This window comes from Drosophila navojoa, chromosome 2 (assembly GCF_054131105.1).
Source record: "Drosophila navojoa isolate 15081-1374.11 chromosome 2, UAZ_NAV_1.0, whole genome shotgun sequence".
NCBI classification, from domain to species: domain Eukaryota; kingdom Metazoa; phylum Arthropoda; class Insecta; order Diptera; family Drosophilidae; genus Drosophila; species Drosophila navojoa.
In genome coordinates, this window is record NC_142890.1 from 25,942,719 (window position 1) to 25,970,657 (window position 27,939).

General features: G+C 40.3%; 1 protein-coding gene and 1 long non-coding RNA gene across 3 annotated transcripts in view; both read left to right on the forward strand.

Moving 5' to 3' along the window:
• Window positions 1–26,988, forward strand: part of CCAP-R (Crustacean cardioactive peptide receptor) — a 47,897-nt gene extending 20,909 nt beyond the window's left edge. Inside the window, exons 2-7 of one of the 2 annotated variants that reach the window (XM_018099761.3) lie at window positions 2,792–3,300; window positions 25,149–25,284; window positions 25,368–25,565; window positions 25,662–25,922; window positions 25,995–26,271; window positions 26,331–26,988. In XM_018099761.3, coding sequence (XP_017955250.1) covers window positions 2,884–3,300; window positions 25,149–25,284; window positions 25,368–25,565; window positions 25,662–25,922; window positions 25,995–26,271; window positions 26,331–26,565 — 1,524 coding nt within the window. In that variant the 5' untranslated portion in view covers window positions 2,792–2,883 and the 3' untranslated portion in view covers window positions 26,566–26,988. Of the gene's footprint in view, window positions 1–2,791; window positions 3,301–25,148; window positions 25,285–25,367; window positions 25,566–25,661; window positions 25,923–25,985; window positions 26,272–26,330 lie in introns of both variants that reach the window. The other variant, XM_018099752.3, reaches the window with a different exon arrangement.
• On the forward strand, window positions 4,194–5,755 carry LOC149092279 (uncharacterized). Its single transcript, XR_016196191.1, has 2 exons — window positions 4,194–5,232; window positions 5,366–5,755. It is a non-coding gene; the product is annotated as an uncharacterized LOC149092279 (long non-coding RNA).
• Window positions 26,989–27,939: the final 951 nt, after the last annotated feature.

The following is a 27,939-nucleotide window of genomic DNA, read 5'->3' on the forward strand; positions in this document are numbered from 1 at the left end:
AATGAACTTGTTTATCAGCATTGAAATGGAAACTTGATGCGGAGCTAAAAATTTTATACGATAAATACCCTTTACTCAGTGTATAAACGAAGTGAAAGTATTACGTTTCTTTTGTTGAAATAGCTGCAGCAATATGAAGAGGATGAGGCAGACATAGATAATATATTAATACTTTATAGAAATCTAAAACTGATATCTGTTCTTCTCTGGCGCACTCTCCTTAACGTGATATTGTCTTAAATTGATATAAGTGTTATATATTTCAACTGATTTAGGACTAGACTTGAATACATCAATTAGTTTAACATTCAAATCCTTGAACATTAAATACATCGTTCTATCATTTATAAAAATATATCTTGAACATTATATAAATACAAGTAAAAAATTGTGAGCTTCAGCTCTGCAAGGGCTGGCAAGGGTATCGTCTGGCCAAGCACTGCCGGCTAAAGAACTTTTACAACTTTTAGTTTTCACTAGACAATGAAAAACATTTCAACTACCAGATTCTATTGAGTTCCTTAGTAATTATGCACATATTTAAGCAAAACTAAATGCATCACTTTTAATGAATATTGTGCTGCAATATGCTGCACACGAGCCAAGCACAAAAGGCAATGGCTGCTGTGAGCAGTTCGTGTAAGCCCATAGAACCATAGAATAGAACCGCTTTAAAAACATAAAGTTATGCTCGCAGCAAACAATTTGTTCGCATTTTGCTGGTGGTGCAAACTTTTCGCCAGTGCACAGCAGACGGAAACGCTGCGTATACGCAATTTATCATATTTCATATACTTTTAACGTGCGGCACTTCAAAGCGTTTGCCTTTTATGTGACATTTTGCTAGCACATTTCTAGTAATTATTTTCTGCAATGCAGCAGCCCATCCACAAAGGCGCCACGTTACCGCTGCCAGCGGTGTGGTGTGGTGTGGTGGGGGAGGTGGTGCGACGGGTGGGCGAAACAAAACACAAAACAGACGCCGCAACGCATTTGGCGTTGGCCATGTGCCAAAACGAGAAACTATGCGCATGTAAAATGCAATAAAAAGTGATAAATATAAGCATATAAGCATCGAAGGTGCCGACATGTGGCCACGCCTCCAATGCCCCCAAGCAGCAACAGCAGCAGCAGCCACTCGACTAAATTGAAGGTGTCAAAGAGCCACAAGCACACACACAAACACACGCACACGGCTGAGCTGGCCTGTACGTGTGCTAATATATCATTGGGCCAAATAGTTGCGTGCCCGCATTCAAATTGTGTGAGCTTTGAATAAAATTTATTTGGCAACTTGAGGCACGTTGCGACTGTCAGCCAGTCGAGCAGCCTCTGGCTAATCAGTTGACATTTTGAAGCGATTTTAATTTTAAGTCGCTGTCAAAGGTCACAGCAAGCAGTTAAAGATAGCAACAGTAAGAGAGCGAGTGAGAGAGAGAGAGACAGTCAGACTGCCATCCAGACAGAGTCGCATATGCAGAACTTTTAAGGCCACGCAAAGAGTTCAAAAGGTCCTTTCGCTGGCCCAGGCCGAGGCGTGCGTGCTGCCCGGCCATTGCCATTGTTAGCAACAAGAGCTAATTGTTCAAGTTATTGTTATCAGCCATGAACAATCTAACAATCCGTTTCATGTCCGCCGGGTCAAGACATGCATATGTTTAATTCAATTAGGGACGTGATGATAATCTCTCCTTGATACGTGCCCCTCCAAATCGCAGAGCACAAAACTTTCCCAGCGATTGATTTATGTGTATATGGAAAATGTAAACTTAGCACTAAACAAATTTAGTTTAGCCAACGAGATGAATTCAGGCAAATAATTGAGTAGATTTTAATGGATTAATCTGGCTGAATTTTGTATATTATTTTAGTTAGCTATTTAGCTTAAGTGGGGTCAACATTCCTCTTCGAATATTGCAGCAGAAGCTGTCAGCCTTATCGATGTAGACAAATTAGATGAGATTATCGCAGAGACTGTCGTCTCTTATAGAACTGGATTTATTTATTTACTTTTTATATTCCCCAAGTTTTCTTTCGTATTCTTTGAGCTTGTTCTTTGACATATTCTCTAAACGTTCATCTTGATAAGGAAAGTCAGTGAGTCTGCTTGCGACTCTCTCAAATTGCAATCTTGTTCGTGCTAGACATGAATATTCTGCTTCGTGTGATTAATTTTAATTCTTTTATCATCGGTTTTAATTTTTAATTTATCCAATTTCTTTTCACCTATTTAAGACGCTTAAACTTCCAAATTAAAGGCCGATTTCAGTGACAAACCCATATTTAATATATTAAAAAGTTTGCCATTAATTTTGCCCCTCCTCCTGCCCCCGGCCTCAACGAAAGTTGAACAGAGAATTAGGCAGCGGCAATTTTTGGGCAAATCCGTACCCTTATCATTCTCGGGCGCTAAAGTTTGGCACCTACAAAAGTCGCATACGGCGCCACATTTATAACAGAAGGTTCTGTACACGACCTGAGCTGAAATTAATCCAGCTAAACAGGTAAATACACACAAAGTGCGAACACCCACACACAGACAACGGCTGGTGCCCAAACGAAACCAAAAACCAATCCCTGTCCCCAGACAAGCGCCATGTCAGCCGTGGGGCAAGTGGTTTGGCGTAACGCCAGCGAGCGCTTAAAGCATTCATTATGCAGCCGTGGATTTATGAGTGGCTGTTTAGGTACGCAAGCTTAACAGGTCTTGTGGCATGCCAATTGTCGTTGCACTTAGCGTGCTTGATACGCAACGCGACTGTATTAATGAGTTTTTCAATTTGCATTGCAGCAACAACACTCTGTACGACATGGCTCAGGCCTAAGCTGGGCCGCACACACGCACACACACACACACACACACACACACAAGCGAGAAGGAGCATGTTGCATCTGAGGCTGTTCGATAGCTCGTTCTATTATACGCTGGCCTCCGTGTCGTCGGGCATGCTGCCACCCCCTCAGGCGACCAATGGCAGCCAGTTGACGCTGAATGGCACAACAGTCGCGGCGCCCGGTGCGGAGGCTACAGTTAATCTGACATATTTTACACCTGCGAACTCACACGTGATGCTGGCGCCGACGCCAACGACCGCCAGTGCCGCCCAGACGACAGCGGCGACAATGGCAGCGGCAGCAACAACAACAGCAGCAACAGCAACAACAGCAGTAGCAGCAGCAGCGACAACAACATCGCCCGGCAGCGATTTCCAGGCAGCAGCAGCAGCAGCAGCCGGCGACAACGCGACGTCGCCATATGCGGGCGAATTGGACAACTTGAATTCGTTCTACTTTTACGAGGTGGGTAGCCAACAAATGTACATATACACACATACATATACATATATTTATACATATATATAAATATTAGAAATATCTTGGAGCTCCGACTCTTGGCATTGTCTTCTGAGTCAGCTCATCTGCGCTGAGCGCAGTCAGCTAATTTATGCATTGAAAACCAGGACAAGCTGCAATAGGGCTGCCCAGAATCATTCTATATTAACTTTTTGTTTCATTCAATTGATTTGGCAAAACAGCTCTACGAGGGTGGGTTAAAAAGAATGAGCTAGATGTAGAGCTAGAAATAGAAAATTTAAAATATTTAATACTTAAATGAAATGAATATTAAAAGTTTTAATGTTTAATAGAAGGCACTGAATAAAAAAATATTTTGTAGCATTTAAAAAAAAAAAACATATTAATTTATTATATATTTATATTAATTTATTTATATTTATATGTTAATTCTTTTTTTTTTTTAATTTTTCACAAAGTGAATAAGTCAACTTCAAATATCTAGATTTTTGAGAGTGTAAAATAATATATTTCGTTTGAAAACTTTTTGTGGTGAAGCATAAATTATGTTAGTTTATAAAAAAAAAAAAAAAAACAAAATAATACATTAAAAAAAATGTTGGTTGATAAAAAAATAAATCAATAAACAACAAAATAACTAGAGCTGCTCAAACATACATATAGCCATATAGAAATATAAGAAAGAGTATTCATAACCGAGTAGATAAAATATAATATACATTGTGTCATACATAACCAAATTATTTTATTTTTCTGTCTTATTTTATTTCATTTTATTTTATTTTAATAAGACTTTTTACTGTTCATTTGAAGCTTCCATTTCGAAATGTCTCTTACTGATCTTAGCTCATAGATATATTAACTCATATATGCTTATGTAGTGTTCAATCCACCCTCGCATTTAGAATGCATGTGAATGACTTTGGCTACAAACTGCAAAGTTTTCTTATTCGCTTGCCGCAAAATCAAACTGAACAAAACAGAACAAAACTGAGCAGAGCAGAGCTAAACATTGGCAGACAAAACTCTTGGCGCTCTTGGCCGGGGTCACAGTCGGCAGCTGTTACCATGTTTTTGTTTTGGTAGAAATTTGAATTTTGCGCAAGTGGAACGCGACACGAAGCGCTCTCTGGGACAGAAAGACAACGCACAATAATAAGGCAGACTGTTGGCGAATGTCATTTGTTTCGCAGCTGCAAATTAGAAATGAAATCGCAAGAGGAGCCACCGAATGCGGGGGCTATTGCTCTCTCTCTCTCGCGGTTAATTTGCATGGCTGGCGGGCGTGGCTTATCAATTGGGCAATCAATCAGCGGTCGCAAGTCGTGACAACAACTTCGATTAAACTAAACTTCCGTTTTTTCTTGCTATTGCCATAAAAGCCGAAGCTGGGGGCGGGACAGGGCGGTGCGAGCTGAGGCAAATGCCGCCAAGTGTGGCACGCATGCAACGTGTAATGAAATCTCCACACGCGCCATCGTATAAATCACGCCAACGAGCTGCCATTGTTAAAGCGGAAATAGCCTTAAACCCAAGACGTTCCCCGTGTGTCCCCGCGCCCCGACCCGTCAACCAATCTGTGCTGCCAATCGCTCAAAGTGCTTGTGTGTGTGTGTGTGTATGTGTTTGCCATAAATTTGGATCTATTTAAATGAGCAGCACAAAAAGTAAAAAGCCAAATTCCAACACATATATACACTGCCAGCATATGGCTGACAAAGAGTAGAGCTAAATCCTCAACCTTGCCCCGCTCGTCTGCCCGGCTAACAATGACAAAGTTGTAAAAAGCAAAATCGAGAAAAAAGCAATGGGGAATCAAAGCAGGCGTAGGCTACAAATGCCAACAGCTTATTGATTCGAGTGCTAGTTTTTATGTGCGCCCATCGCAGTATCCCTATAAAGAAAAGGATCGCAAGGGTAAGCATATAATTCATCTTCGTCTCGACTGGACGAAACATAAGTTTGCCCCTTAATATTTGCGACATATTGACAGTCCAAATGTTTTACATATAAACCAAATATTTTTCTTTTTCTTTTTCTATTGGTTTAGGCAAATCACGCAAATGGCTTCCCGACTTGACTCGTTGATAGATGTTAATATCTGTTTGCTTAGAGCAGCTTTTTTCGCTCTATTTGCATTCGCTAAAAATAACAATATTGAATTTCATATATTCCATGGTCAGAGCCAGAGACAGCCAAAAATGTAAAATAAATAATCCTCCTATTAATAAATCAGTTGCCTAGACATCTCAGCGTCGCAATTTCAACTCCTTAGCCATTCTCGACTGCTGAACAAAAAGGGATACGAAGGGCTTAGCCAACGGTGTCATATTTCAGTCCGGCTTAGTTGGGGCTGCTGTGAAATTTGAATAGTTTCGATGTGAACTCGACTTGAGCGATGTGACGAATGCAAATAAATGAACAAACTAAATGAAATGAACTGGAATGAAATGAAGTGATTTGTTATGCAGTGAAAGCATACGCAAGTAGTCTAAATACTTAAGAGATTAAGTAAGTAGAATTGATAATGTAACACATATATAATTTATTACGTATACGCCACGTGGACGAGCTTAAGAGTGTGTAATCAATATTGATAGAGCAATAAGTAAAATGTATATTTCACTTACATACATACATACATTTCAAAAATCATATGCCACGTGAGCTCTGCTCAAATTTAAATAGCTTAAGCATTAGATGACAGTAAAGTATTTCAAATCTTGATTAAATCAACAGCATAACCTGGGCAGAGCCCTATAGAGTGTGGCGCTGCATTAAAGCTCGTCAACACGCAGTCCATGCTCACACATTGGCAAGGCCATGCCCTGGGGACTAATCTTGGCACATTGAGCTGTCGATGGCTCTGACACAGATATGCCAATTACAGCTGCATCACACTCTGCACGCGGCGCCCGAAAGGTTAGACAAAGTCAAATATGACAGCTCATGCCAAATCGAGCAGCGAGCAGCCAATGCGGACGACCATGGCCAGCTCGAACGGATTGCAGTGTATCTGGTATCTGCGTCTATCCCAGCTCTAACCGGGAGCTTTGCCCCTTTGCTGGGCTGCTGGGCTTCTGGGCTATAGGAATGGGCAGCAATTTCGTTTCATGTGCAAGCAGCTTTGCCTTTGCTAGTTGCTGGATTTTTCCACATGCTTTCAGGCATCCCCCCAATCGCACACACACAAACACACACACACACTCGCACGATTAGCCGGGAGCAAAAACAAAAACATTGCGTAATTTTATGTATGTTTGCTAGCAAAATCGAAGCATATTATGCAGCCGCACACGCAGCTACTCGCTTTGTTTGTCAGCTGAACTCCAGAAATGTGCTCCTCCAGCTACTTTGCCAGCTCATGTCCGTTCTATTTGCTATAGCTGCACGACCACACACGTCATTCCCATTTCCTTGGCTTGGCTTTAAACATTAAATTCCAGCAATTTGGCCCTTTGTTTCATTCACTCAGACAAAAATGTCCGCTGTCCGCTATCCGGTGGCCAAGGACTCAAAGCCGTCTGGCATGTGGGTGAGTGAGTGGCGCTAATGACCCTGGTAGCCGTTACTCAATATACCTTGAGCCTGCTGAACCTTCTCGGCGTCACCCGTCGCTCGTCTCAAGGCCTCCTCCTAGCACTTGTTTTTCATAATCCACATTCACTTTATTTTTAGCCCAGCCCAGCGACGACGTCCTGTCGTGGTGCGTATGTGTGCTTATTATATGTGATTATTATATATATTTATTTGTAAGCATTCAATAGCTACAACAATAGCGACCTTCGGCCCATGTGGCCATCAAAAGGCAACATTAATTGAAGACTTTGTCGGGCATCGCGCACAATAGGAAATGTATGAGATTTCTCCAAATGTTAACTTGGTTAAATATAGCGCCATTGCCTAAGCCAAGTCAGATTTTGCAAGGCCTTAGCTGTTTGAACAAAATTGACAATGCTTTAACAATTATTTTATCTTTATTCTTTTGTTGGTATAAAATACATGCTGTTTAAGTCCTAAAAATGTTACTTTAATTAGTATTGTCTTACCTTTTTATGAAGCATGTAAATACTTGCAGATTTTCTTACATTATTTTAATATAAGATTCTGTGTAATCAAGCTATTCACTCTTGATCATTTTATTTTTAGTTTTATACTTTCATCAGTATACAGAATTATCTGTTTATGGAGTATAAAAGTCTTACTTTAATTTTTATAATTTGATCAAAATACAGCTTTAACTTTTATACAATTTTCTTATAATTATTTTTTTTTTCTTTTTTTTAAATTTAAAGAATTGAATTTTTGCTAATTACTGATAACTGTATTTAATTTTTTTCTTTAGCTCTTTATAGAATATTTAAGTCTAGAAGATTTTATTTTTATTTTTAATCTTTAATCACAAAACCTTTTTATTATTTATCATTTACTCCTGAAAGTATTCTGTTTAATTTTATTCATTTATCGGCAAACGTTTTATGATGTATAAAGGTAATATTAAAAGTAAAAGTGTATTTTCATTTATATTATTTTGGGTTTTTATAACAAAATGTTAAGACTTTAAATTTTTATATTTCATTTTATTCTTTAAAGAAAACGCCGTGTCAGCTGCTGACAGAGAACGTAAAGTCTTAAAAATTTTATTTTCAATTTGATTGTTTCTTCAGAATTCAGAAATCAAACTTTAAACTGTATTCCAAAGAATCTATTAAATAGATATTTGCAAATAAGTTCTAAATACCACATGTCTGTTAAAGCTGATCCCATATAGAGTCATTCACCGACGAGACCTGCTGCCAGTTGGCGTTAATCTAGCAAGAAAATGTGTCTTAAGCTCGCTTGTCAAGCACAATTAAGCATGCATAGAAAGCATTGCTGAAAACGCAAATGTAAATTATAAATGAGAATTAGACTTGAACGTCTGCATGCGAGATATACATGTATATATATATGTATCGCGTGAGAGAGAGAGAGAGGGGGGGAGGCATGTATGTGCATGCTCGACATTTATCACGTGTCGCGACGACGACTCGGCGTCTGAAGGTTAAACGCTTAGCGGTCACAAAGCGACATCATTAACCAAGGGATTGCTGAGCAAGTGGGACGGTTGGACGGTTCCTCCTTTTAACAATTTAATTTGCCACAAGTCGACACTGGCAATGGGCAGCGGCAGCGGCAGCAAAATTCATGTGCGTGTGAAGCTCCAAGCAGTTGCTGCGCAAGGCCAGACGAGACGAGGCTTCACTTGGATTGTTTATTTAGCCAACAGACAGCCATGAATGATTGCGGCAGGGGCGTGGCAATAATTACACTTGCAGTGCCTTAACACGAATTAAAGCATGGCTGAGACGTGCATAGTTGGCTTTTAATTGCATTTGACAAAATAGAAGAAATCGACTCGAGCACATTGAAGCACAGTGAAGTGGCCCATGTGGAAGCTGAAAGCTGACAATGTGCCCCTTGGGAGGCACTGGCAAGCGAAAAAATGAGCTAACAACATTATGTGCTCTTAGCCAAGTTAATAAATGAACGCAGCATCAATTCAAGCAACATGCAATGTCACAGGCCGCAGGGTTCAGTCCGCCATAAAATACGTTTTGACAAGACTTTTATCTGGCACGTCTACCGCTCTATATCTATGTGTGTATGTGTGTGTGTGTGTATGTGTGTGTGTGAGAGAGAGAGAAAGGGGCGATTTATAAAGCTTAGGATTTGCTGCCATCAGGCTGTATTCGTGTCCAGCTCAGCTCGTCAATTCTGCGCTCGCTGTGCGTGCTCTCGATTATTTCGCTATGATTGTACCAGAGCCCAATGAAATATTATTATTATTGTTAAACAGACACTCGCTCTCTCTCTCTCTCTCTCTCTCTCTCTCTCTCTCTCAATGTCAATGCACTTCCGTGTGTGGCTGTGCTTTAATGCTGACTCGAATGTCTATTGACTTTTCAGCATCGCTGACTTTTGGCAGCTCATTAACTGTGCATTAGCACCGACATTCCTTCATTACATAGTTCAATGCTCATACCGAGACCGGTTCAATGCGCTGGGGCGGGCTGGCTCTATCTAATTTGTATTTGACACTTTTCTTAGCAGCAAGCGTGCAGGCGGCATTCCTCAAGTTTTCAAGTGTCACTTGGCCCACAGAAATCAATAGACGACACGACTTTTCCAGCTAATTGCAATAATTTGTGTCTTGATGGCTGCGGCATCCATCAGCTCAGCTCTCAGCCAGCTAGACCCCTCATCACGTAAAGGATTTATTGTCCAACTTTACGACAGACAAACAACAACAACAACGATCAGAACTTTAAGCTCAAGCATGAGCAAAAGTGTTAATTTCACAAATATATTTCTATGGACGGCTTGGATCGGAGCAAATGGCTATTAAAGTTAATTGTTGGTTTATTTGTCACGCTTGAACTTTGAACCCGATGTTTATGTTTGGCTAATGTGCTCAATTAAAAGGGGTTGCAAACTTTGCCAGCAACCCCTCGATGCTCACTTAAAGCAGCAATTGATTGCGCGTAACAAGCTGTGACAGAGCGACTCTGCATTAAAGGATGCTCAAATTGATTGTACTCAGTGTGAGATGCCAGTTCACTTTGCCTAATGCGGCAATCGATTAAATTAGCCATCGTTAAATCACAGCTTTAATTTCAATTCACATCAATAAATGTAGGTTATTTTTGAATGCAATTAAAATTTAAAACATGTTTGCGCTCGCTCAGCAAGGAAAAGAGTTGCAGCTCACTTTAGGGGAATTTATTATGTTCCTTTGAGCCAAGGCTGGGGACGTGACGCGGAATGTGGCAGACGACTCAAAGGCGCAACTTTGTGTGTCGGGCGAAGCAGTCAAAACTCTTCTCACACATGCATAAAGGCAGCAAAATAAAAACTTGTAGTTTGCATAAGTTCGATCGAAAAATAAAAATGGAAAAGGATGAGAAAAATTCAAGTCTAGCTCAAAGAAATTCTTTTCCGCCAGCAAGTGAGACGCTCGGGCACTTGATTGAGGATTAAAGGCAAAAGCAAATCAATTTTTTTGAGGAATGCGAGAGGCAGGCAGACGCTTAATAGCTCCAAGTGGCGTTAAAGGGATCTATAAAAAAAGCACATAAAAATCAAAGACGTAAACAAATTAAAGCTAAATCCGAAACGGCGTAATATGATTTTATTGTCTAGCAATAAAAGCTCTTGTGCCATCTGCAAATAAACTTTTGTCCAACTTTTCAGTTTGGAGTAAATCATGCGGCCCTTTGCTATAAATAATCAGGACTCTGCCCACGACCATTTGGCCAGGCGCTGGCCACGCCCCAGCCGTGTCGGCACATAATTTGTGGAATAAAATACTCGAACACGGCCAAATTGAAACAAAATTAAATTGCTATAAATCAAGCTGGCGTTAATAGCGTTTCAGTGATAGCCATTAAGTAGGCGTCGCCATGGGCTGCCACGGAGCGGCTGAGCAGCTGAGCAGCAAATAAACAGGACGAAGGACGCACGCAGACTTTGGCAAGCATATGTGAGGATGTGTTTGCCTTGGGACTGGGACTCTGCTCCGTCTTCTTCTTTACTTTTTGTATGTTTTCTTTTTAACGCCTAATTGATTTGTATTTTGCATGCTTGCCTGGGAGCAACTGCAGACGGCTGTGGCGCTGGGGCAGACCACGAGGGAGTGGGATTGGAGCTGGGAGACAGAGCATCGTATTCACAATTGTTTTGGCAACTCGGTGTGGAATGTGCTCGATGGAGCGCAAGCGATGCCTGAAGGCATATCTGATGTCCTGTCTGTTGACAAATGCGTTCGATTCGAATGATTATTGATATTTGTATTTAGTTAACTGGGAACTGCTGTTCAAATAACATCAATGAACGGAACTGAATCAAGGACTCTGTACTGAACATACAGACAACAATATATCCAAATAATAAACATTTTGTGTATCAAATTGCTAGGGTTGTTTTTAAACGCTTAAAGATTAATATGTTCAAATCAGACATGAGGAAAATTTTCAACAACTAACAAATATTATAAATGACTAATATTAGATGGATTTGAAATGCTGTAAATATTTGTATTTAACAATCAATATTTAAATATGAGAGTCAAATAGAACGCTTAAGCACTCAACATAAAAATGCCAAAGAAATACATATATATTTTCTTTAACATCTCTTTATTTCACATATAAAGCTTATGCTACGAACTATGAGACATTAAGACATTAAAAGTTTCTTTTAATACCACAAATTATTTAATGAAATATAGATAAAAGGGCTAAGCACTCATGTATTACTCACATATAACCACGATAATCGCAATCAATTCCTGGTAGTCCAAACAACCTTCAGCAATGTCAGACACCCGCACATGAAATGGACTTCAGCCAAAGGCGCTATCGCAAGTAATGAGTGTGAACATTTCTTTTGTGATATTTGTATTATTTGTAATCATTTCGGAAGTTGCCCTAATGAAAGACACAGGGCGACATTTGCGGTTGGTGCTCAAAGCGGACACGAGCAAGCAGCGCTGGCGATAAGAGTTAGATGGAACAATGAAGCGGAGTGCGATTTAACATCCTGCTACACACACACACACACACACACACACACACAAGCGACACAAACACACATCAGAATGGCAGCCACTTGACGTTTGTAGAAATGAAATGAAACACGAAATTAAATTTCACTTCATAAGCACAAAATGCCACTCACTGCATGTGGCAGGAAGCAACAGACAAAACAGAAAACAAAAACAAACACAAAAGAATATGTTGCACGATGAACTGTGGGAAAAGCTGTGAAACATTCGCACTGCGAGGCAATGACAATTTGCATTCATAAGCAGCAGCAGCAGGAGCAGCAGGAGCAGGAGCAGCGGCAGCACCGTGAGCTGGCAGTCAGCAATAAATTTTGCATAGACCAAGTCGATTACAGTTTTACAGCCATTCAGTGCGGCCGCTGCTCACGCTGCGTATGAGTAATATGCGAAGTAAGGCCGCACAAAGCGGCGCTACAAGTTTTCCCGGAAACGGAAGCGCACGAGCGCGCACATATGCCCACACTCGCACACACACACACACACACATAGATAATCCATGACGCAGTGGCCTGCTGTTTTGTCTAGGTGCATGCAGCTGTAAGAAACTTGCAAACAGACGACAGAAGGTCGCTGGAACGCAAACGAAAACAAAAACAAAAAAATAGTAAACTATGTCGGCGCTTGAATGAAGCGAAAAAAAAACCTGCAGACGCGACCCAGGGGCACTTAAAAAATCGTAAAAAGAAGAACCCAAACAACGACAACAACAAAATGAAGAAAAGTGGCTGTAGAACGCGAGCACAAGTTGTACATTATGCAAATGGGCAAAGCGTTGAAGTCCGCGCCTAAGGAGCGCCAGGCCAGATAATTGCAGCTGAATTTGGAGTGCACTAAAAATAAGTAATACCAAATTGCAGGCAGAGTGGCAAAAAAAGAGCAAAACAGTCTGGCCAGCACTCGGTGCGGCTTTTGTGCAAGCGCGTAATCCGCTTAATGAGAAAACGCAGAGGCGACAACGAACAGCGAATTTGTACCCGGCAAATACTTGAGATACAAGCCGAGTGCCTCAACCCGACTGGGGACTTCAAGTGCAAGTCGAGTAAACACGACAAAAAGATAGAGAAAAAAGAACAGAAAAGAAAAGAAAAGAAAAGAACGGAGAATCAAATAAAATCCCGTCAGCAGCACGCTGAGCCCGAGCATCATCAGTCCGAGTGGAGCCTGGAACTGGGTCAGCGCCAGCGCAGTCGACAGCGCACCAAAGTATGCAATGCGTTGCGGGCGCTTTAAATGAAATTAAATGAAATGACTTCAACAAATTTCATGATGATGAATTGTGTTTTTATTACGCGCCACTTGAGAGTTAATGAAGCTGGCGAACTAAATTTGAATATAGAAAGGTCATTTACTCCACTCCTTGAATGCGCTCCTGTCTCGTACATCAACAGAGAAATATTTGTTTACTGCTGTTTAAGCAACTAAATAAATAATGAATTCATTATATTCAACTGATTAACCACGAGTGCATTTAAATATTGAATGTGTTATTTGATTTGATTTATATTTAACTTAAACAAACAAAGAACGAGTACGTGTCAATGAACCACAGCGAATTATTCTTTTTTAAATAAAATAAAATACTTTTAAAAAACTTCGCATCAGCAAATAAATTATACATATAAGTATAACAATTTTTTTTTTTTTTTTTAAATTTATTTGTAGCAGACTTAAATATGATATTTTTCAGTGTTCAGTATCCATTATTTTTATTTAAATTTAATTGGGAAAAAAATAATAATAATAAAAAAACTTAACAAATAAAATAAAAAAAAATATATAACAATAAATATAATATTTAAATCTAATTCGAAATGAAAAACAATTAAAAATAAATTAAATTTAACAAAGAAAATTTAATATAATAAATTTATATTATATTAAAAAAATTAATATATAATAATATATAATATAAGAAAAGTTTATACAAAATTACAAATAAATCTCTTTAATAACTCAATCAAATTTGCTAAATTCCTTGTTTACAACAAATTTCTCTTTAATAACTTGATTTGATTCATTTTGTTCTCTGTTTTAAACAGATTTCAAGATGTGATGTCACTCACAAATAATTCTAAAGCGAATTTATAAATATTTTCCATCTACATAAGGTGACGCCTTCTGTTTAATGTAGTTTTGTATACATTTATATTTTGTCGAGGTAAATACTTCCATTCCGGCTGCACTTTGCTTTCAGAACTTTGCAGTCAAAGTTAGCAGCTTTATCGCCTGCATCCGAGTCAATCTGGGGCTGTTGTCGATTAATTTGCAGCATCTTAATTACGAGAGAAGTTTGCACTCTTTTGTTGTTTATCATTTCAGGCATGACCAGCTCGTAATCAACTGCCTGGAAATTTAATTTATTACGGAATTCATAAAATCTGCATCTGCATCTGCTTGTGAGTTGAATGCCGTCTGATAGTTTGTTTGTGCTCGACACCTACTCGCAGCCATCAGAAGCTGCATCAAAGTGACGGAAACACGTTCACGCTTCTATTGAGGCTGCCCAGCCCCAAAACCAAATAAAATGCAACAATAACAAAGTTTTTGGGGAATATGTGGGGTGGGAACGTGCCGGCATTATTTATGCAATTCTTAGAAACTGGAGCAAACATCCCCCTTTTTAAGAAAAGCGAGTGCTTATTGCCATTGGCATTGGCATTGCCATTGCCATTGCCATTGCGAGATGCTAATGCTGCTGCTGCTGCTGCTGCTGATGAGTAGAGTGAAAATCTGTCAGGCAACTTGTGCTCATGTTGAACTTTATTAATGCCGAATGTACATATATGGCCAACTTTCGTTTGCCAGCTGCTTTCAGCGCTGCATTTGTCATTTGCCACATAATATACTTTAATGGCAGTGTCGCTAGTTGGGCAAAGAAATAGAAACTTAAAAGTAAAATGCTGCTAGCGCGTGTAAAAGTCGCGTACGCCTCGATGCTCTGTACGTGCACAATGTCACACAGAATCACACACACACATGAGCAGACACAATGTCGCTTGGTGTATGTGTGAGTGCATAAATGATTAAGTGCGTGCTTACACTTGGTTTGCACTGCACGTACAGTCCATGCATTTTTGCCTTTGACACAAAGCACTTTATAATGCCCGCCCACACAATCAAACACATACATCAATTGCACATTAAGACATTTTCTATTGCATTTGATTCCCTTTTTGTGCACCTTAACCTTTTTTCAATCAACCATTTCCATTGTAATTACATGGCTTGTTTCAATTTGCGGTTGCTCTCACAATTGACAGCAGCCCGCATTGCGTATACGTAATGTAAGCCCTGACAGCATACACATATGTGGTATTTAATAAAATGCTGTGATTTGTCATTGCAACAGCTGCTCATGTGATATACTTTTTGACATTTATTGAGTGAGAGCAACGAATGACACTTTGTAACGCACCTCACTCATTTCTGTGCTGAAAGACAGTGAAGCAGACCTAAAGTCAATTTTCTTATGCTGATATTACTTTGAACTTATTGAAGCATTTATCATGGATTTAAATAAAGAATATTTATAAATTAAGCAAAGTCCAAGGAATACTGTTGCCATCTGCTCTAATTAAGTAAATAAGTGATAAGGCTTTGAACGGAAAAGAATTATACACATTCGCTCTTGCTCTAAGCAAGAGTATTCGTGCTTATTTTTTTTTTTTTTTCGCTTTCGCCTTTGTGTGAGCTATTTGTCCGTCACTTTTTATAGAGCGTTGTTTCGAGAGTGATACGATTAAGGCTCGCTCAATAAGGCTCAGTCAGCGTCGGATATCTGAAAGAGTCTTTGCAAATAGTCTTCACTTTCACATGCACTTGCACCCATTCACATTCACTTACGCGGTTAATGACTCTACTCAACTCTCGCATATATACCAACCCTTGTACAAAATATATTTGGCTGCATTGAGCTCAAGAAAATAGTCTTGGAGTAACGAGAACGGAATAACAAGAGAAAAAAGCAAACATTTAAAGATCAATTGCAAAACCGTTGTACTCAGACTTTTACTCTTCTTTTCTATTCCATTTGTGATTTTTCACACACTTATTTGCGAGCTTTGAGAAATACTTGACAGACATACACGAGCTCTGATATTAATACATTTAAATTAAGAAAAAATGTAACGGAATAAAAGTTTTTACTATCATTATTTAAAAATTTAAATATTTAAATATGAGCAGAATCTTGTTTTTTTACGAGTTTTAAAGGATGCATTTTACTTTTGCTTAATTTTTGCTTATAAGCTAAAAGCTTTTTACAACTTTAAAACTCAAACTTTACCTCACCAATTTGTACACTTAACAAAACCATTATACCCTGATTTCCCATTTTCAATGGGTTCAGGGTAAAAAACACACACTAAACGAATACACTCGAGCTATGATTGTAATACTTTTAAAATTAAAAAACATGGAAAGGTATAACATTGCAAAATATTACTATTAATTGAGTATCTAAAGTTCATTTTATTATTACATTTTGTTTTATCTAAAATAATGTTTCTTTGTATTTGCCAAATCAATTTTTGTTTGTCAATTTTTGTTAATAAACTATAAGATTTAATGCAGCTTTAAAAATGGTTATACCCGAAATTGAATGTTCTTATCCACTTCCTGAGATTCCTTTGTTTGCATTTTGCATTCCATTTAGAGCAGTCTGTTCATTACATGAAACTTCAAAACTTTCAAGACGCAAAAATTATACGAAAAGAAACTTCAAAGAGCTAAATTGACGCCAGCCAAAAAATGTAAGTTTACATTTTTACATCGTGCTAAATGCCCTGAATTGAGCTTCAGCTCTTTCGCAGCGCTACAAATTTAATTATGGCTTGAACAGTAAAGTTCTCAGCTCGATCATTAGTGGGCGGTGGCCCAACAAAATGCTGACTTATAACAATCCATTTTAAGTGCCTAAATTTCAGGAAGTCGAGTTCTTTTTTCCCGACTTGACTTTTCGTTTCGTTTTTTAGTAAAACTATCAGGGTCGAGCAGCAGGCCAACACGTAGACAATCCCTCAGCGGCAACAGAACCGCAGCAATTTGCATAACACGAACGGGCCACACACTTTTCATTTACACACCAAATTACTTGTTCTGACAACACGGCCAGGGGAGGAGACGGAGGCAGAAGAGGCGAGCGGGCCAACATTTGCGAATGGTTTAGCTTTAAATAGAATCAAAGCCAGCCGCCAAGTGGCGTCCATTGCAGCTATATGGAGCGTGGAGCATGGCGCCCGGGGTAGCTGAGCACCCGTAAACTGTAAAACCAACAAAATCAGAAATAACAACTCGGGCGTCTAGTTTTAGTTGCGACCAGGGCCACTTGACTGCCGGCGCAGCTGAGAGGAATGCATTGCCGGCCGCGCGCCTTCGTCCTGCCCGTGCGTCTGCTATCTGTTTTTCTAACTTACCAACTTGTCCGAGCTGTTTCCTTATAAAGCTGCTGCATTTCCGCTAGCTAGTTCGTATTTTCCGCCTTTGTTGCCCTCTATACATGTTTGCCTACCTAAGTGTGTGTGCCTGTCTGTGTGTATTTGTATTTGTATTTGTATTTGTATTTGTCTACTCTTCTGTGTATCTTATGTGCTGGCTTTTTGTTGCCGTTGCGTCCTTTGACAACTGCCAGTCGAGGAATTTCAAATTAAGAAAAACTTTATTCAGCTGCGAATGCCTCTGGTCGAACACGATTCGCTCTGGCCAGCCAAAGTAAAGTCTTTGTCCTTTGGTTAATCACTGGCTGCTGCTGTGCCCGACAGTAATTAAATTTGTTAGTTGCAAAGCCCGAATACGGGCGACAGGTTCTTGAGGAATGCAAACACTTCAATACACTTTATTATGGTTGCTTCTGGCAGCAGCCGAGGCTGAAATGTTTCACACTTAAAATTGCTTACGCTGAACTTTTTTGTTAGTTGCCAAAAAGTTGGCTAAGAGTTTCGACTGCAGGAAGTTGCCAGTCACTGGAATAAGATACGGACGCTGGCGTCTAATGATATTTGGGTTATCAAGGCGCAAAAGTTTCGCAGCTAAACTAAAAATAGACCACAACGAAATGCTCTGCTTTATGGAACTGAATTGCGTGTAATTAGGGAAGTATGCATAGTTAAAGGTGTTAAAGGAAATAATAATTGCTTAAATACAGAAATATCAAATATCTCTACTTAACAGTGCCTCAAATTCTTTTCAGCCACACGAGACTCGTAAGTTACGGGATACAAACGAATAAATATATAGGAATCTATGGCTTTTATGGGCAATTCCTAGCAGAGCACTCAAACTGTTTGCCTTCAAATAAATTTTGACTTATGCCAACTGCCACTTGAGGCTGAAGCGACTTCAGACTTTTCTGCTGGCAGCAGCTCAGGCTGCTCAGTTGCTGACCACACACACACACACTGAAATCTGTGGTCATGCTCAGTTCATTCCGCTCAGTTATACTAGATAAATAGACGTATTTATTTATATTTTGTATGCACTCAGTTAGCTCTGATGGGCGTCCGCTGCTTATGTGTTAATTAGCACTGGGCGTCCATAGCCCAAAACCCAACTCAAAGTCAAAAGACAGGCGAAAAATATTCAAATTTATGCTTGACTTGACTTCTGGCCTTCTGGCCGAGTTGCCCCAACAGGACTATCATGATCAGGCTCCGAGTATCCTGCATGCTGCTGTTATTTATGTAAATTACCGAAGTACACACACTCGTAACTCTGGGATACACACCCACCCACACACACACTCACACACTCTCTCTCCATTTAGCTGGCCTTTTTTGGCTGTAATTTGTTTTGCATAGTTCGAGACGCGTGTCTCTATTTATTGTTGACTCGATGTCTGCTCTGCGCAGGAAGCAAACCATATCGACTGCGCCTTTGTTTTGCCATTGTCTGGCCAATCCGGTAAATGTGCGTTCGTGTGCGTAAGTTATGTTTATTTAGCAGCTATTTTTGGCTAAATTTAATTTGGCCTTTTCACTGCTCTGTTCATAAATATGTTCGGACTCCGCTGACAATAAATTTATTTCTGCTCGTTCCAATGGAGCGACAGCATTTAGCAATGATTCCTCATGTCCTTCATGTCCTTCACTACTCTTGCAGCTTCTTGGAGAAATATACAAATATTTTTGCCTTTTGCATGCCACTTAGATTTATGCTTGGCTCATTTGATTAATATCTTGCGGTTGGGCTGGGGAATTTACGACTCTCTGCAATAAAATTCAAATTTTTTTCTGCTTACATATTCATTGATGTTTTTTTGCGGTCAGCTTGTCAGCAGAGCTGGTCAGGGTTATACGGTAAATAAATTTGAAAAATCTGTTTTCTCTTGCAAATGCTGAAAACTTGGATAAAGTTTCAGATTCAGTGGAAATAAAATATAAATATTTATTAGTTTATAATGATTTATGATAGTTAAATTATTGTAATTACAGGTATAAAAATGTATTTATTTTTAAAGAATATATTTGTCAAGTCACTGGAAATAATTCAATTTAACCTCAGGCAACGCTACGCGAGTATCGCTATAAAAAGCAGCTGTTCGGGTGGGAGCTCTGGGATCTTACGGTCGCTCTTCCTAATATCATTATGCTTACTCTCCTATGTCTGCAGTTCAGCATTTGTATTGAACTACCAAAGTTGCTTCCATTCTTGACTCAGTTTGGACTATAATATTATTTTATTTCATATGCTCAATATGTTAATACATTTTCAATTTGAATGCAAATTTTAGATATGGATATTGATTTATTTGTGATCATTTACATTATTATTTAAATAAAAACATTTAAATTTTAAATATAAACATTTTTATTCATTTATTTATTTTTACAATATATTTTTTTATTTTTTTTTACTGTTTTTGTTTTATTATTGCCAGGCAATAAATTGCCAATATAAATATTTATTTATTTTGCAAAATTTACATATGTATGTACTTTATATTATGAAAATTGCAATTATTAATTCATACTATAAAATATATATTAATATTATATATATATATATCATATTTAATATTATTATTTTCCGCCACATTTACAGCATGTAATCCGCTTTAAACAGCATTTTACGAGTCTAGAATGCGCTGAGCTCTCCTGTATTTGCCTACTATGTGTATATGTATGTATGTATGCATAAATATATTTGACAGCACTTGCCGTGCCATTTTTGGCTTTATGTTATCATTGGCCACAACTGTGCCGGCAGCCACAGCCACAGCCACAGCGGCAGCTGCGACCAGCAACTAACCAAAATGATGTTAGCCAAATTTTGGTCATTTTTCACTCTCGCCAGCCCAGCCCGATCCGGCCCAGCTCTCTAGCCAGCCCTCTAGGCTGCTCGTGACCGTTACGCAGTCGGCTGTCAAAAGTGCCGCTCAACAGTTTGTCAAGTAAACAAACACAAACACAACACACATACAAACACAACTCGCATCTTGCATCTCACTCGCTCGCACAGCTAATGTATGTTGGTTGGCTAGCGGGGCGGAGGTGGAACGCTTTATTAATTTCAATTTGTGTCAACATCAACGCCAAATATGCGCAGCCAGTGAGCCAAACGAAATGATTTAAGCCAGCTGATGACAAAATGTATGCCATTAGCCGAATTAAAGCGCACTTTTTCGACTGCTCTGGCTCACATCAGTCACACGGCCTGGGCCGCAGCAAATGTGGGCGACTGGCTTTTGCGGCTTTGGCTCGAGCATAGTTCATAAAACTCAACGACTGGCCATTGTTGTCCGTATAGCGGCCATTAAAATCATGATTGATGCGCACGGCTTGACCCAAATGCATGTTTTTATGCCTGCTTAACAGATACGCTTACATTGCGGAATCGTCCAGTGTTTGTTAGTGTCAATGTGTGTACGAGTGTATGTCTGTAGTGGTGTGTGAGTGTGGACAATATGCGGATGCTTAAATATTAAACAGCATTCAACAGCAGAGCACGCCCCGGGTTCATTGAACTCAGCCAGCCGAGCCAAGAAGCTGCCACATCGCTCGCCTTGTCGCCATGGCAGCGACATTATTTTGCTTATTATCTGACCGTTCTGAGCTTGGCACGCCGCGTATACGTAATATTCCATTTAATTTCACTTTATGCCACCACGCCACTCCACTCCGCACTCGAGCACAGCGTAATCGGTATTAATGAAAAGTGCAATAAAAATAAACACTGCGAACAGCCAGGCGAGAGTAATGGAAAATAACTTGAAAAACTTCAAGTAGATCCTGCATAGATATCAATGGGGCACTCGCTCTGCGACTGCACAACTTGAAAACTTATTCATTTAATGGCTGTGCGAAAATTCGTAAGCCGTTTAAGAGTGTTTTTTTCTCTCTCGCTGTTTGAGTGCTTTACTTTTTGGGATAGAACCGAAAAAAAAACCAAAGAAATACTTAATTTTATGCTACAGTAAGCCAACAAGTGAAAAGTTCATTCAAATATTTATATTATAGCCTTAAAATTTAATGTTTACTGTATGGCTTTTAAAACAGCACATCCCAAAAAGTTATACAGGAAACAAATATCTATATTGGAATTAAATTCTCTATTATATAATTTAGCAAAGAAAACATATATATCTCTCTTTATGTATATTGTTATATTTTATATATTTGTATGTTTTTTCATTTTCGATCTACGGCTAAAACTTGACTGTTGAGTAACTACAGACAACGTTTTTGGTTCTAAGAACTGTTAGGCACTCGGTCATGAACGACCGCAATATATATAACAACTTATATAACGACATTACGAAGAAAATCTCTAGCTATTCAATCGAAATCTATGATTGTTATGCAATAAATTGAAATTGAAGTTGAAAATAAATTCAGATTTCTTAATAATTTCTAGAAAGCTATTATGCAATATTATTAATGGTTTACATGACAGATATTATGAATTACGCAAGAATTCCCAAGTGCCAACTAAAAATAAACCAACATCATCATCAATCGAACAGATTTTCAAAGAGAGCTCTGTATACAAATTCCTGCTGAAGCATAAGGATGCTATTATTGCTAATAAAATCAAGGCAATTTTGTGTATTTTTTATTATTTTTCCGATTCCTAAAATAGCATGAAATCATACGCCCAGTCTGCTTGGTTTTGACCTTCAATTAATGCGTTAGCTGCATTGAAATGTTAACGGCCATAAAAAACGACTCCAGCTGGGCTACAGAGCTGGCCACATTTCTTGATAGTCAACTGCAAACATTTACCATTTTCATGCCATTTACAATCCTTGTGGACTTGCGGGCTACAGCTGCTGATTTATAAGCATAGCCACAGCAGCAGCAACAGCAACAGCAATGGCAACAGCAACAGCAATGGCAACAGCAACTGCAGCTGCAACCACAGCAGTTGGCAGAGCTTTAACGTTTTATTGTTGTAATTGTATTGCAGTAGAATGAAATTAATTTGCCATTGGCTGTGCTCTGTGGCCAGGCATTTATCTAGCTGCTGCGCAGCTGCTAGAATTTGTCAAAGCAACTTAAACCGCGCAAAGCCGCCGCCCAAAAGCCGCACAAAGCGCACTTTAAGTTACTAGCGAAGGCCAGCCAAAGGGGAGAGCCAACAAGCCACAGCAGCAGCAGCAGCAGCAGCAGCAGGAGCAGCAGGAGTAGCAACAGCAACAGCAGTGTCGGGCTCAAGTGGCTGCCATTGTTATGGCTGGCACACTTAATAATCAGACATAATAGTTGGGGCCCGAGCCAGACAACGATGCGCAACAGGTGGCTGAACAGAGGACTGAAGGCTGTTGCCAGGTGGGTGGTGGGCGGTGGCAGGTGTTAAGCGGCAGCTATTGTTGGCATTGCAGCTTGCAACTTGGCCCGTTGGCCCCGTTTGCGAAATTGGCCTTTAATAAGGTCTTGTGGTCGCTGATGTGGCCTTATCGGCTGCCAGCTAAGTCGCTTTGCCTTTAGGCTCAGCCCGAAACTCCTTTGGCTCTAAATTAAATTTCGCACTTTTATTGCTGCCAACAAAAAAGCAATTTCCTTGAGGTGCAAAGCGAAATTGAAAAGGGCATAATGACTTGCTGCCAAACAGCGCAAAAAAAAGGAAAAATAAAACGAAAAAAACAACAACAAATAAAAAGGGCAACACACTCACGCACACACACACACACAACCAAAAGTATCTGGTCATTAAAAAAGGCTTACAACGTGCCATTTATTACATTCCTTATAAGGCTCGCAGCATGGCATAGACGAAGGAAAAAAAAATTAGGAGCCAAGAACTTGAGTAAAAAATATTACTAAAATACAAAATTTACAAATGAGTTTCGGAAAAGAATTTCCTCGCAAAATTTGAAAGGAAATCGCATTTGAAAACACAATAAAAACGTTTATGACTTCTGAGACTTTATTGCTGAAATGAAGCTGGAAGATAGTCATAAAACATTCAATCTGTGCTCACAATGGAGCCCTTTCATTTTAAATATTATTTTATATGCGGTAAATAACATTGATGTCTGTCAATAATCGCCTCAAATGAAATATTCGAAGTGAGAGTAGCTGGAAATGAATTCCGGCAGCACACGCGGATATTCACTCTACAGAATATATTTGTATACATATATGTATATCTCACAATGTATAAACTCGCCGCAAATAGCCAAAATTCTTGGCACAGCGCAAATATTTTGCCAACAGTTGCCGCCAGCAAAAAATGTGAATAAAATGCGCAAAAAAACGAGGGCTATAATAAAAGTGCACAAGAGCTGAACGAGCGCACGTTAAATGGCGAAAGTTTCAAATAACTTTCTTTGGCTTGTTTATTTTTTACTTTTGCTTGATGCTCTAGCTTACGTACAAGGAAACAAAAATTGTCAAAGTCATGCGAGGGAATTCCGAGGAAGCGAGGAAGCGAGGTAGCGGCCAAAGCACTTTGGGCCACAAAGCCAAAGGCTTTCATAAAATGATCCAGTCATTGTGGCTGAACTTGGCAGAGAACCCGAAAGGATGCTGAATTTGCCCCCGAGTGTGAAAAGCCCTTACTCAAGCTAACTTTAAACAAATATTTTGCTGGCACATTTTTTAAGAACTAATGAAAACCAAAGCAGCCGGGAGCAGCAGGCATCCGTCCATCCATACACCTACCTCTCTATCAAATGCGAAATGAGTAAAAATAGCCGCGCTGTCTGGCCGCGTCTGCTCATTTGTCGTTCTCGCTGATTTATACGGCAATTTGCGCAACATGATCAACGGGCAGGCGGGGGGCGACGCGGAACGCGGGACCCGAGCACTCGGTGTGCCAAGAATTTATAAATACAAAGGCAACGAAAATCAAGCAACCAAAAAGTTGTAGCACAAGTTCAGGCGTCGCCAGTCTGCTGAAAGGCAAGCAGCAAAAAGCAGACGTCAAGTTGACTGTCTTGTTGTTGTTCTTGTTGTTGCAAATTTACTTTTGGTGTTTGCGCGAGCCCAATATAGTTGGGCCAGGTAGCAAAGACCTTGCTTAGCGTTGTAAACAGGATTACATGAAAAGGAGCCGGCACCATGCGATATTGATATGGGTTCTAATCCTTATATACATATATATCTTAGGCTGGCATATTTCACCTGATTTAAATAGATAACAAAGTGATTTACGCAGCTTTGGGCAATCGTGAAACAGCCCAGCTAGACTCTCTGATTTGTGGCACTTCCAGCACTTGGTTTCTGCCTCAATTTCCTGTTCAAAGTACACAGCGAAAACCTAATTACCTCGCCGAGCACCGAGCACAATTGAAGGCAACAACTTTTGGTGTTTGCTTTCTATCATTACTACGAGCAATGTGTGTTTTCCATCTATTGTTGTAGCAGTTGTTGTTGCTGTTGCCGTGTCTGGTTGGCTGGTAGAGTAAACTTCCGTTGGCAGTTCCTGCCATTGAGGCGCAGACGCCTACATTGGCACCGACTCGGTGCGGCATGGTTCGCCTCGCCTCGCCACGGCTCAGTTAGTGTCTATCATTTTTATGGCTATTTAAAGAGCCATAAACAAAGACGCGTGTGTGGTTTTATGTGACTCGGTGTCCATATAGATCCATGTATATATATGTGTGTATACGTGTGTGTCTTTGAAATTGCCTTGATATTAAATTGAGTTTTATGTGTGATTTCCGCTCTTAACACTTTGTTGACAATGAATTTTATGGTCGGTTTGTAAAATGTTTTAAAAATAACAGACATATTTACTCAATTTCTCACTCTCACTCACCCACTCTCTTTCTCTCTCTCTCTCTTCGTAGACGGAACAATTCGCTGTACTCTGGATACTCTTTACCATCATTGTGCTAGGCAATTCGGCGGTTCTGTTCGTGATGTTCATCAACAAGAATCGCAAATCCCGCATGAACTACTTCATCAAGCAGCTGGCATTGGCAGGTGAGTGCAGAGAGCGAGAGATTTCAGCAGCCAAGAGCACAATTAATACTTAAATAAATCAAATTTAATCCATATTGTGTTAGATCTATTCGTGGGGCTGCTCAATGTGCTGACTGATATTATTTGGCGCATCACCATCTCGTGGCGTGCCGGAAACGTGGCCTGCAAGGTCATCCGCTTCTCGCAGGTGTGCGTCACCTATTCCTCCACTTATGTGCTCGTGGCCATGAGCATTGACAGATACGATGCTATAACACATCCCATGAACTTTTCAAAGTCGTGTAAGTTCTCGTTCACAGAAACTTTTTTAATTGGGAAATCTTTTGGCAGTTGGGCCTAACGCAAAACATGTGTGTGTGTGTGTCTTACCTTTGCAGGGAAACGCGCCCGTCATCTGGTAGCAGGCGCTTGGGTAGTCTCCGCGCTCTTCTCCCTGCCCATCCTGGTGCTCTACGAGGAGAAGCTCATACAGGGCCATCCGCAGTGCTGGATCGAGCTGGGCTCGCCAATGGCCTGGCAGATTTATATGTGCCTCGTGTCGGCCACGCTGTTTGCGGTGCCCGCCCTGATAATCTCCGCCTGCTATGCGATTATTGTGAAGACCATATGGGCCAAAGGCTCCATCTTTGTGCCGACAGGTAGGTGGACTAGCTAACCCCTGTCCTGTGCTCCCCCTTGCTCATGCGTTCCACTCTGGCTAGACCGTGCAGGTTTCGGTGGGGCGGCCACGCGACGCGCCAGCTCCCGGGGCATCATACCACGCGCCAAGGTGAAGACCGTGAAGATGACGCTGACGATTGTGTTTGTGTTCATCATCTGCTGGTCGCCGTACATAATATTCGATCTGCTGCAAGTCTTTGGGCAGATACCGCACTCGCAGACCAACATTGCCATCGCCACATTCATTCAGAGTCTCGCTCCGCTCAATTCGGCGGCAAATCCACTTATCTACTGCCTGTTCTCCTCGCAGGTCTTCCGTACGCTCAGGTAAGTGCCAGCACGGACCCAATTATTCGCCCCTATTAAATGCCCCGCCCACTCTATAGCCGCTTCCCGCCCTTCAAGTGGCTGACCTGCTGCTGCAAATCGTATCGCAACAACTCGCAGCAGAACCGCTGCCACACGGTGGGCCGTCGCCTGCACAACAGCTGTGATTCCATGCGCACCCTGACCACATCTCTGACGGTCTCCAGACGCTCCACCAACAAGGCGAACGCCCGGGTCATCATCTGCGAGCGGCCCAACAAGGTAATCACTGTGGCTGCCATGTCCGAGGTATGATAGCTGGCGCACTCGACCCGCAGGCGTTCAACGTTTGCGGTCCGTGGGCCGACGTCCTTCAGCGATGCGGAGTTCCTTTAAGCGAAGTGAACGGCCGACCCGCCCCCCAATTAGCAGGCTCTACGAGGCTTAGACAATAAGTGCGATAGTTGTGTATGCATAGCGCGAGCCCAAAAACGGATATCGAATACGCAGACACATGTATATGTACTATATATGTATATACAGATGTGTGTGTATGTGTGCTGCGAATTCAGTGCGTGTATTTCCCATTGCAATTTATCTATTAAGTATTTATGCAGCTAGCTCGTAACCATTACCGTACCGTAATTTTAAACTATATTTTAGCTGAATTAAGGTTTGTGGCATCACAAAGCGTAAGGGCGTGGGTTTTTTTTTTATTTTGTTTTTTGGTATAATTTATACGAAAACCTCTCTCGATTTCGCCCAAGTTTCGGCCAAGTGATGTTATTTTAGTGTAGAACAAGTAATACAAAATAAAAACACTCCTACTCGTATTCTATTTATCAGACTGATGTTATTTATTTACACGAAATTCAGTAATTGCATTTCTTTTCTGTCCAACTAGCCGTTAAGCCAATTAAGTATTTACATATATACAAATACATATTACTATAATCTACATTTATATATCGCTATCTAATTGTCTCTCTATGTACCAATCTTGAATCTGTAAATATTTTTAAATACTTGTTAGGTCTTAAGCGTGCACCACTTGTCCAAGCATTGAAAGCCAAAACTTAAGAATTAATAGAGCATAACGTTTTAGTCAATTTGGTCTAAGCCAATATTTATTTCATAATTATGTGTATCAACTGGCCGAGCATAAAGCATAAAGGCCAATAGTATATGTATAATAAAAGAATAAAAAACGAAATTGAGAAATCTGCGGACTCGCATTTTAATTCATTTTGGCATGCGCCACAAATTTCATTCTTAGGTCTCCATGCAACAGAGCACAATGGGCCCAAGGACGACGCGACAAGGACCAACGGCAGAGCAAAGAGAACTGGCTGGGACAGTTGGGACAGCTGAGGACATGACGGGACAGCTCTCATTCTCGCCCTCCCCCCCTCTCCCGACCCCTCTTACTTCATTTATAATTGTTGTAATGTCGGCGGCTCTTGACGTCAATGGCCAAAAGTCAACGTGAACGCAATAAATTAGTCGAATGCCTGCATCGAATATGAAAACATATTTTATTATGCTCCGATTGCGTAAATGGCACAAGCTATATAAATAGCAGGAATGACATAATCGCGACCATCGAAACTAACTAATTAATGCCGTTAATATAGCCAGTTGCCAAATTGCGAGCATCAAGTGCAGGCCGCTTTTATTTTCCAGTACGCT